The sequence below is a fragment of the Gracilinanus agilis genome, chromosome 4, assembly GCF_016433145.1.
Source record: "Gracilinanus agilis isolate LMUSP501 chromosome 4, AgileGrace, whole genome shotgun sequence".
In the NCBI taxonomy this organism is placed as follows: Eukaryota; Metazoa; Chordata; class Mammalia; order Didelphimorphia; family Didelphidae; genus Gracilinanus; species Gracilinanus agilis.
The window spans coordinates 54,459,326-54,471,611 of NC_058133.1; the positions used below are offsets into that span (position 1 = coordinate 54,459,326).

A 12,286-nucleotide genomic window follows, 5' to 3' on the forward strand; every position below is an offset into this window, starting at 1 on the left:
AAGAGGGCGTTGGACTAGGTGACCTATAAGGGACCACTAGGAATGGATGTGCCCAAGGCATTGTTCAGTGAATGACCCCTTTTGGCCTCCCCTGGAAGGAGCATAGTCTTAGAGCTAGAAGGACCTTCAACATCATCTTTCCAAACTCTTCATTTTGTAGCTGAAGGAACAAGCACAGAGGTAAAACTACTGGTCTGGGGTAAGATAGGTTACCCCTCCCACCCACTGGCTTAATTGCTCCTCAATTGCTCTCATCTCCTTCCCAGCCTGGGGACAGACCGATGTTCTCTTTATTGCTCTGATTGGGTGCCCCGCCCCATTCTTTCACCACCATGCAGCTTTGATTCTACTGGGAGGGGGTCACTGGCCTCATGCCTAGTCATTCAGGAGGTGATGTAGTGAAGGGGAGAGTCCCCAGTTTAGATCCAGAAGGCTTGGGTTCAGGACTTAGCTCTGGCACTAATTCTGTGGCCTTGGCCCTAATCTCTGTGGACCGATTTCCTTGTCTGTAGAATTAATGGGTTGGAATAGATGACAGTTAAGGACTCTGGTTCTATGACTATGCAAACTTCAAGGCACTATATCACTGCTAGCTCTTTTCACTAACTATTATTTCTGCGGATTCTATTTGCTTTCTAAGCACCTTGAAGAGAAATGAAGGATCAAGGATCTCATTCACTTTACCCTCACCTCAGATACCAATTGTTCATTCTATACTGGCTCCATCTCTAGCCATTCTCTTAACCAGGGCTGAGAACAACAGGGAACAGAGGCCAGGCAGAATTCAGGCAAGCAAAAGAAAGGGAAACTGTTGACCCCTCGGCCTTTTCTTATTCTCACCAGTGTTAGATGAGAATATCTGTCTCTGGCAGCAGTCAACAGGAAGGCAAAATATGAAATTATAAGGGAATAATTTTATTTCCATTCTCATTCCCCCTAGAACAGAACCAGAGGGAGATCTAGGATCTCTTGAATCCCTTCTCTTCCTTTGCCTCCCATTGTGCTTATCCATCAGCTCTTTAGAATGCTTAGGGAAGTCCTTGAGCAGTTTCCCAGACTGCCCTAAAATAATATGACTCATCTAAGACACACATTTATTAAGCCTTGACCCAGAATCCAGGAAATAATACAACAAGGATATGCTGGTGGTTGAGGTATCCATGGGTGTTAGTGTGAGTAGATATATAAGCCATGGGTTCCACTTCTAACTTTGTCTCATTGTGATTTATGACAAGTCTTGTAGCCTTCATGGAGCTGTTGATCCATCAATAAAAGGGAATTAACATCTCAACTACCTCCTTCAGTTACTTGTAAGACTACAATGAAATCATGGCTGAAGAAGCATAATTCAAAGTGCCAGATGAATATAGGGGGGACAGGGATAATGATTATACATTAAAATAATTACATAAGAATAAGAAAAAGAAAGCTATCNCTATCTCCAGTAAAGCTGTGTCCCATAGCCACAAAAGCAGAAGTCTCTTAAGAACTCAAGAACAAAGCAGAGTGGCAACTTTGAAATACAAACATCAGTCAAGAGAAACCTAGAAATCTAAGTTTATCCCTACAATAACAAGGGGCTATAGGATGGTGTAATGCTAACATTTTAACGAAGAACTTCTTCACAACTTTCATGTGTCCAAAGGGTATTGGGGAATTATATATAATCCTAACAGCAGACTTTGAGGGCAGATTGCCTCTGTTCTAAGTATCTTGTGCAGAATAAGAGCTGGAATGTAAAAAGACAACACAGCAATAGAAAAGAAAGAAGAAACAAAAGGGTCTTACTTTTTCTCCTCATTGGGGGACACAGGAAGGAGTATAGAATGGAGAAAAAGAATGGGGAAGAGACATGAGAATCCTTATTCATTCTGAAAAGCTGAGAAAAGAGATTCAGACACAAATTTTGGTGAAGAAATATATCCAACTAGATAAGTAGGGAAATGGGAATAATAAAAGGTAGTATAATAGTAGCAAGGAACTATTAAAAACCACAACACTTCTTGATCATGAAGTGGACAGAGGATGGAGATGAGGGGAAAGAACAAAAATAACTTAAAAAGTCATTGAGTAATTGAATATATTTTTATTATGGTCGGTAAAAGAGGCTCTTCCATAATTTTTGCTTTTTAATGCCCTAACACATGATCAATTTTTTGTGATGGGATCATGCAGAGCTAAAAAAGTTTCCTAATTTTTCTGTGGGGAATATAATCAGTATTGGTATTAATTCATTGTTTATGTTACCTTTCAGCAAAATGTAGTTTCATTGCTTATCTCTTTTAAAAAGTTACATTTATTTTTGCTGCTCCTTTTTCTGAGAGGATAACTATCTCTGCATTTTACTATCTCAGCTGAAGTATAATGCATGATGCTGCAGTCCATTATTTGAACTCTGTGCATCTGTTTCAAGTGTATTTCTTGTAACCATAGTTTTGAATTATGATGTCTAATCAATCTGCTACCCTTTTCCATTTTATGGGTGAATTTAGTCAATACATATATAGTCAAAATCCTTAATTGAATATTTCTATACAACCTATTTTCTACTTTTTCTTTTTCTATTTTCTTCATCTTTGAGTTTGTTTTTCTTTTGACTAATTCCTTCCTTTATCAGCCCTTTCTTCAGTTCTTCTCTTCATTATTCTCCAACTTTCTGAATGGGTGAAATGAATTTTTTTACAATTACATTTGTGTATCCTTCATTCCTTTGCCAAGTTCAGATGACAGTGATTTTAAAATATCACATATTCCTCCTTCTCCCTCCCCTTGATAATTCTGGAAACCATAATAATGTCAGATAATTTTCACCATTCTTCCTTTTCTTTCCTTCTCCTCCTCCTATTTTGTACTACTTGGTGTTCCCTTTCCATTCTTCTTTGAAGTACATCAAAATATAAAAATATTTTTAAAATTCCAAGGCTTTCTGTGTATTTAGATTCCCTCTATGACCTAAGATGATTATAGAATTTGGAAAGGATCCATGTATCACCTCTTCATAAAAGAATGCAAAGAGTTCATGCTTCATAACTGATGTCATATTTGCTTTCTACAAGCATATGCCTCTCTTTTCTAAGCTATAATTATTTTGGAAACTAGTGTTCTAAATTTCACAACCATAAAACACTATTGGTATTAAAAAGGTGAGCCTCTGATTCTACAAAGAAGTTATCTCTAATCAAGAAATGTCTTCTACACTGTTTCCACTAGGTGAGTGACAAATTTTCATCATAAAACATCCTAATACTTTGGGACAACTCGTATTCAGTTCTTAGATCAGTAATTAACCATCACAAGCAATAAAAGTTTTTTCATTCTTCCATACTGTATTATCTGCCAGAGGAAGCATTACCAAACTCATTACATTAAGATAAGGCTATTTTCCAGGATGAACACTTAAGTATTCCTCTTATTTATAAAGTCTTCATATTTCCAGTATTAATTATGTAATATATTTAAGGGCTAACTTCTGAATGAAAGCTTTCCTTAAATTGATAAGATCTTATTAAACTGATAAGACTGAACTGGATATAATATGAATTTTCTGTTGTATAATAAGGCTTAAATAGTGAATGTTTGCCCACCTCCTTTATATTTCTATATTCTCTCCATTATATGTTCTCTTATGTAAGATCAGTAATAACTTTCTCACAGAGATTTTCCTACATGCATGACATTTATGGGGCTTTTCTCTTGTGTCTTCTGATGTCAGATCATTTTAAATTTGTGACTGAGACCTCCTTCACATGCATTACATTTATAAGTCTTCTTTTCGTTATGAATTATTTGTTGCTTAATAAGAACTTAGCTTAGGAAAGGTTTTCCAGCATTCACTACATTTATAAGGTTCTCTTGAGTATGAAATTTCTGAAGTTTATTTAATTTTGACATTGTAATGAAGGCTTTCCCTCACTTCTCAGATTTGTAAGACTTTGCTCCAGCATGAATCTCTCATATTTAAGTTGAGTTTTTAGGGAAGGCCTCCCCACATTCACTAAAATTATACAGTTTGTCTCTAGTATGAATAATCTGATGGGAAACATGATTTCTGACTGAAAGATTTCCCAACGCTCAACATATTTTTAAGGCTTTTTTTCAATATGAATCTTCTGATGTATATTAAAATTTAAAATCTCACTGAAGACATTTCCATTTTCCTCATATTTATAAGGCTTATCTCTAGTATGAATTATCTGGTGTTCAATATGGTTTGAGGATTGGGGGATTTATTGCATGTATAAGGCTTCTCTCCAGAATGAACACTCTGATGCCTAACCAGGGTTGAACTTCTATTGAAGATTTTTCCACATTCTTCACATTTATAAGGCTTCTCTCCAGTATGAATTCTCTGGTGCCTAACAAGTGTTGAACTTTGGTAGAAGGCTTTCCCACACTCATTACATTTATAAGACTTTTCTCCACTATGAATCACCTGATGTCTATTAAGATCTGACATCCCAGTGAAGGCTTTCCCGCACTCCTCACATTTATATGGCTTCTCTCCAGTATGAATTCTACGGTGTCTGGAAAGGGTTGAGCTCCGACTGAAGGCCTTCCCACACTCATTACATTGAAAGGGCTTCTCTCCAGTATGAATTCTCTGGTGTTCAATAAGGTTTGAAGATTGAGGAAAGGCTTTCCCACATTCATTACATTTATAAGTCTTCTCTCCAGTATGGATTCTGTGGTGTCTGGAAAGGGTTGTGCGATGAACAAAGGCTTTCCCACATTCATTACAATTATAAGACTTCTCTCCAGTATGACTTCCTTGGTGTTCAATGAGTTCTGACGAGTGTGGAAAGGCTTTCCCACATTCACTACATTTATAAGGCTTCTCTCCAGTATGAATTCTTTGGTGCCTAAAAAAGGTTGAACTTCTATTGAAGGTTTTCCCACACTCCTCACATTTATAAGGCTTTTCTCCAGTATGAATTCTCTGGTGTTCAATAAGATGTGAAGATTGAAGAAAGACTTTCCCACATTCTCTACATATATAAGGCTTCTCTTCAGTATGAATTCCCTGGTGTTCAATAAGGAGTGAAGAATGAGGAAAGGTTTTTCCACATTCACTACACTCATAAGTCTTCCCTCCAGAATGAACACTCTGGTGCCTAACAAGGGTTGAATTTCTGTTGAAGGTTTTCCCACACTCCTCACATTTAAAAGGCTTTTGTCCAGTATGAATTTTGTGGTGCCTATAAAGTGTGGAACTCCTGTTGAAGGTTTTCCCACACTCCTCGCATTTATAAGGCTTATCTTCAGTATGAATAATATGGTGTCTGTTAAGGGTTGAGTGATGATGGAAGGCTTTCCCACATTCATTACATTTATAAGGCATCTCTCTAGTATGAATTCTCTGGTGTTCAATAAGTTGTGAAGAGTAAGGAAAGGCCTTCCCACACTCCTCACATTTATGAGACTTCTCTCCTGTATGAATCATCTGATGAATATTAAGATCTGCCATCTCAATGGAGGTTTTTCCACACTCCTCACATTTATAAGGCTTCTCTCCAATGTGAATTCTATGATGTTTGAAAAGGTTTGAGCCCTGATTGAAGACTATCCCAAACTCATTACATTTATAACGCTTCTTTCCAGTATGAATCTTCTGATTCTTCCTTTAGATTGTTCCCTTTTGAAGATACCTCTGAGGTCTTTATGCTAGGCTCCAAATCTGTAAAAGAGTAATAAAAATTACAAATGTCTCCAGCTTTGAGCTATGAGAAGGAAAATTAGGGATGCTGAAATGCAAATGAAAATGATACCCAAAGAAAAGTAGCACATGATATTACCATTTTCTGAAACCTTTTGATTTTCTCAAGAAATATGGAGAAATAATATTTTTTCTGGTCTCATAACCCTTTCCAGGCATCTCTGTGTTTGAAACAATGTAGAAGGCCAAGAACACAGACCTTTCCTAGGGAAAAGGGTCAAAGGAGGATATCAATTCTTGAACAAAGATGATCTCATATCTTTTTAAAAATCACTGCATTTGCCATCCTCTCAATCAAAGAATATGAACTACCTAGAATTACTGTTCTTGTTTTCATCCAAAAGGAAATAAGTTATTGATCACAGAGAAGAGGTCTTCTTGATGCTATAAGAAGTCCAGAATACTTAAAGGGACTGGCCACTTCAATCCAGGCGAGTAAGACTCCCAGGACTACTTTTCACCTCTGGGTCAGGGGCCTTCTCATCATAATATTGTGCCCTTACCATTCTGACCTCCATCTCTTTTACTGGTGAGTTCCTCCTCAGAGTCTCCATTTGAATTAGAACCCACACCAACCATGATACCTTCAAACCTGTACATGCCCGTGTACTCTACTTTCCCTCCAATATTGACTCCTTCCCTCAAAATACTCCCTAGCTGTGTGACTCTGGGCAAGTCACATAACCCCAATTCCTTGTCCCTTATAGCTCTTCTGCCTTGGAACCAATACTTGTATGGATTCTGAGACAGAAGGTAAGGATTTTAATACAAAGAAAGACAAAAAAATTATAAAAGTTATAAAAATAAACACGCATTAAAAATAACTTCAAAGAAAAATAAGAATTAGCCTTAAGCACCAAAGAGCTCAAAAAAGAAATTTAAAAAAATCAAATAAGTGAGGTAGAAGAAAAATAGGGAAAAGAAATGAAAATGCAAAAAGAAAATAACTTAAAAAGAAGAATTGGTCAAATGAAAAAAGAGGCACAAAAATCCAATAAAGAAAAGAGTTCTACGAAAAGTAGAATTGATCAAATGGAAAAGGAGGTACAAAAGGTCTTGGAAGACAATTATTTTTTTAAATTATGGGCAATAGAAGGTAATATCTTCTTGAGACATCAAGAAATAACAAAACAAAATGAAAAGAATGAAAACATAGAAGAAAATATCAAATATCTCATAGAAAAAACAAATGACCTGGAAAATAGTTCTAGGAGAGACAGTCTACCTGAAAGTTATGATCGAAAAATTATCAGAGAAAATTGCCTCAATATTCTTGAACAAAATGGTAAAATAGAAATTGAAAGAATCCACAGAATGTTCCCACAATAAATCCCCAAATGATAATTCCCAGGAATATTATAGCTAAATTAAACAAACAAACAAATAAATAAATAAAATCAAAAGATCAGAAGGCTTGGAATGTGATATTCTGGAAGGCAAAGGAATTGGCCTTACAATCAAGAATCACCAACCCATCAAAACTGACTATATTCTTTCAGAGGAAAAAATAGTAATTTAGTAAAATAGATTTCCAAGCATTCTTTTTTAAAAATCCCTTACCTTCCATCTTAGAATCAATACTGTGTATTGGTTTTAAGGCAGAAGAGTGGTAAGGGCTAGGCAATTTTAAGTGATTTTTCCCAGGATCACACAGCTAGAAAGTGTCTGAGGTCAGATTTGAACCATGGACCTCCTGTCTTTAGGCCTGGTTCTCAATCATTGAGCCACCCAGCTATCCATCACACACACACACACACACACACAACACACACACACACACACACACAGGCAAACATTCTTGATGAAAAGACCAGCCCTAAACAGAAAATTTGATGTTCAAATACAAGATCAAAGGGAAGAACATAAACAAGAATTAAAAAGAAAGAGAAAATTTAAGGGACTCAAGGTCAAATTGTTTATATTGCTATGTGGAAAGACGATATTTGTAACTTTAAATTTTCATCATTACCATACTAGTTAGTAGTTAGAAGAGGTATACATAGACAGAAAGTATGGGAATAACCTGTTTAGGATGACATACAAAAAAAATCAAGGGGTGAAAAAGAGAATTGCATTGAGAGAAAAGGGAAGAGAGAGGTAAAATGGGATAAATGATATCATCTAAAGAGGTGCAGAAAAAAATTATCACACTGGAAGGGAGGACGATAATGGTGTCAGACAATACTTAAATATTACTCTCATCATATTTGGCTTAGAGAAAAAATAACAACCAGATTCATTGGAGTACCTAATCCTATCTTACTTTATAAAGAAGTAGAAGGGGAATAGAAAGGTGGTGGTGGGGAGGGAAATAATATAAGGAAGGGGTAATTTGGAGAGGTGATTAAAAGACCCTATAGAGAAGTAGGAGGAGAATACAAAAGGAGGTGGTGGGGAGGGAAGTAACAAAAGGGAAGGAGAATGGGGGTTGATTATAAGCATAACACTTGTGTGGAAGGATAGAGTGAAAGGAGAAAATGCAGGATTAAAACAGGAAAACAAGATAGAGAAGAATACACAGATGGAAATCATAACAGAGAATGTAAATGGGATGAACTCAAACATAAAATGGAAGCAGATAGCAGAGTGGATTAAAAACCAGAATCCTATAATATGTTATTTACAAGAAAAACATCTGAAGCAGGTTGACACACATACAGATTAAAGGTATGGGGATGAAGCAGAATCCATTGGGCTTCACTTGAGATAAAAAAAAAAAAAAGCAGAAGTAGCAATCTTGATCTCAGACAAAGCTAAAGCAGAATTAAATCTGATTGAAAGAGATAAGGAAGGTAATTATATCTTGATAAAAGATAGTATTTACAATGATGTAATTTCAGTACTTAACATATATGCACCAAATAGTATATAGCCTTCAAATTTTTAAGGGAGTAACTAAATGAGCTTAAGGAGGAAATAGACAGTAAAACTATACTGGGGGGGGGAGGGTTAGACTTCAACCTTCTCCTCTCAGAAATAGATAAAGCTAACCAAAAATTAACAAAAAACAAGTAAAGGAAATGAATGAAATTTTAGAGAAGTTAAGCTTACTAGATCTCTAAAGAAAACTGAATGGGGATAAAAAGGAATATACTTTCTTTTCAGCAGGATATGGTACATATATAAAACTAAAGAATCTAATTCTTCAAAAGGGTTCAAAGAACAAACTGTAGAAACAATCAATGATTTCATTAAAGAGAATGACAATGAAGATACAACATAACAAAATTTATGGGATGCAAGCAAAGCAATACTTAGGGGGAAATTTATATCTCTGAATGCTTATATCCATAAAAAAGAGAGGAAAAACCAGATCAATGAATTAAGCATGCAACTAAAAAATAGAAAAAGAACAAATTTAAAATCCTCAATTAAAGACTAAATTTAGAAATTCTAAAAATCAAAGGAGAAATTAATAAAACTAAAAGTAAGAGAACTATTGAACTAAAATAAAAGTAGGAGTTAGCTTTAAAAAAAAACAAAATAAAATAAAGCATTGGTTAATCTGATTTTAAAAAGGAAAAAAGAATGTCAGATTGCCATTATCAAAAATGAAAAAGGGTGAATTTACTTCCAATGAAGAGGAAATTAAAGCATTAGTTAGGAATTATTTGGTTTAATTTTATTACAACAAATCTGCCAATCTATGTGAAGGGGATGAATATTTACAAAAATATAAATTGCCTAGATTAACAAAAGAGGAAATAGAATACTTAAATAATCTCATCTCAGAAAAAGAAATTGAGCAAGCCATTGATGAACTCCCTAAGAAAAAATCCCCAGGGCCAGATGAATTCACAAGTGAATTTTATCAAACGTTTAAAGAATAATTAATTTTAATACTATATAAACTATGGCACAATAAGGAAAAGAGTCCTACTAAATTCTTTTTATGACACAAATGTGATACTAATAGCTAAACTAGGAAAACCAAAAACAGAAAAAGAAAATTACATACCAATTTCCTTAATGAATATTGATGCAAAAATCTTAAATAAAATGCTAGCAAAGAGACTACAACAATATATGATGAGGATTATTCATTATGACCTGATGGGATTTATACCAGGAATGTAAAGCTGGTTTAATATTAGGAAAACTATTGGCATAATTGATCATATCAATAACCAAACTAACAGACATTACATGATTATCTCAATAGATGCAGGAAAAAGCCTTTGACAAAATATAAAACCCATTCCTAATAAAAATACTAGGAAGCATAGAAGTAAATGGTTCTTTCCTTAAAATAATAAGTATTATCTGTCTAAATCAATCAGCAAGTATCATCTGCAATAGGGATAAGTTAGAAGCCTTCCCAATAAGATCAACAGTGAAGCAAGGATGCCCATTATCATCACTATAATTTAATTGTACTAGAAATGCTAACTATAGCAATAAGAAAAGAAAAAGAAACTGAAGGAGTTAAAGTAGGCAATGAGGAAACTAAATATCACCTTTGTGCATGACATGATGATATACTTAAGGGAATCCTAGAGAATGAACTAAACAACTAGTTGAAATAATAACTTTAGCAAAGTTGCAGGATACAAAATAAACCCACATAAATTATCAGCATTTCTATGTATTTCCTACAAAGTCTAGCAGCGAGAGTTATAAAGAGAAGAATCTATTTGCCAAGATAAACACAGGAATTATATGAATACAAACACTTTTCACATGAATAAAGTTAAATCTAAACAAATGAAAAAAACATTAATTGATCATAGGTAGGCCAAACTAATATAATAAAAATGAAATTTTTGCCTAAATTAATTTATAGTATCATACCAATCAAATTACCATATTTATAGAACTAGAAAAAATAACAAAATTCATCTAGAAGGACAAAAGATCAAGAATATTAAGGGAATGAATGAAAAAATGTGAAGGATGCTGGTCTAGCAGTACTAGATCTTAAACTGTACTATAAAGTAGTAATCATCAAAACAATCTGGTACTGACTAAGAAATAGAATGGTAGATCAATGGAATAGAGTAAGAGTAAATGACCTTAACTATCTAATATTTGATAAACTCAAAGATCCCAGCTTTTGGGATAAGAACTCACTATTTGACAAAAACTGCTGGGAAACCTGGAAAACAGTATGGCAAAATTTAGGTATACACTAATATCTCACACTCTATAGCAAGATAAGGTAAAAATGGGTACATGATTTAGACATAAAAAGTGATATTATACGGGGGCAGCTGGGTAGCTCAGTGGATTGAGAGCCAGGCCTAGAGACAGGAGGTCCTGGGTTCAAATCCGGCCTCAGACACTTCCCAGCTGTGCGACCCTGGGCAAGTCACTTGACCCCCATTGCCTACCCTTACCAATCTTCCACCTATAAGTCAATACACAGAAGTTAAGGATTTAAAATTAACAAAAAAAAAATTAACAAAAAAAAGTGATATTATAAGCAAATTAAAGGAACATTGAATAGCTTAACTATCAGATCTATGAAGACAAAAAGAATTCATGACCAAACAAGAGATAGAGAATATTACAAGATGTAAAGTGAACACTTTTGACTATATTAAATTTTAAAGGTTTTGTACAAATAAAAACCAATGTAACCAAGATTAGAAGGGAAACAAAGCAAGAAAAAAAATTTATAACAAATTTCTCAGAAAAAGGTTTCATTTCTTAAATACGTAGAAAACTCAGATAAATTTATAAGAACACAAGTTATTCTCCAATTGACAAATGGTCAAAGGATATGAATAAGCAGTTTTCAGATGAAGAAATCAAAGTTATCAATAATTATATGAAAAAATGTTCTAAATCCCTCTTGATTGGAGAAATGCAAATTAAAACAACATTGAGTGTCCATCAGTTTGATGGCAATAAAGGAGAGTGATAAATCTTAGAGGGGATGTGACAAAATTGAGACACAAATGCATTGCTGGTGGACTTGTGAACTGATGCCATTCTAGATGGAGGGCAATTTGGAACTGTGCCCAAAGGGCTATAAAACTGTGCATACCTTTTGAGCCTATATTACTACAATAGATCTGTAATATAAAAAACATTTTTTTTAAAGCGGGGGGGATGACCAACTTCTACAAAAATATTTATAGCAGCTCCTTTTGTGTTGGCAAAGAATTGGATATTGAAGGGATGTTCATCATTTGAGGAACAGCTAAACAAAATGCTGTATGTGATGGTAATGGAATACTATTGTGCTATAAGAAATCAATAGGATGATTTCAGAAAAAGTGCAAAACACCTACATGAACTGATGAAGAGTGAAATAAGCAGAATCAGGAGAACATTGTACACAGTTAACAGCAAAACTGTACAATGATGAACTGTGAAAGACTTAGCTACTCTCAGCAATATAATGATACAGAACAATTTTGAAGGACTTATACCAGAGAATGCTATCCACTTTCTGAGAAAGAAATGGTGAAGTCAGAATGCAGATCAAAACATACTATTTTTCACTTTAGTTTGTGTTTTTATTTTGGGGTGCTAGTTTTATAAGAGTATTCTCTTACAAAAAAGAACAATATGGAAATATGTTTTGCATGATAATACATGTAAAACCCAGATCAAATTGCTTGCCAG

General features: G+C 34.5%; 2 protein-coding genes across 2 annotated transcripts in view; both read right to left on the reverse strand.

Annotated features, from left to right (window-relative positions):
- OLFML2B (olfactomedin like 2B) overlaps window positions 1-12,286 on the reverse strand; it is a 260,819-nt gene that overhangs the window by 168,276 nt on the left and 80,257 nt on the right. The window lies entirely within an intron of this gene.
- On the reverse strand, window positions 4,190-6,313 carry LOC123244487 (zinc finger protein 501-like). The gene is made up of 3 exons (XM_044672997.1): window positions 6,217-6,313; window positions 5,587-5,674; window positions 4,190-5,522 (listed from the first exon to the last, which is right to left on the reverse strand). Exons 1-3 carry the CDS (start codon window positions 6,311-6,313, stop codon window positions 4,190-4,192), a joined length of 1,518 nt encoding a protein of 505 aa, XP_044528932.1.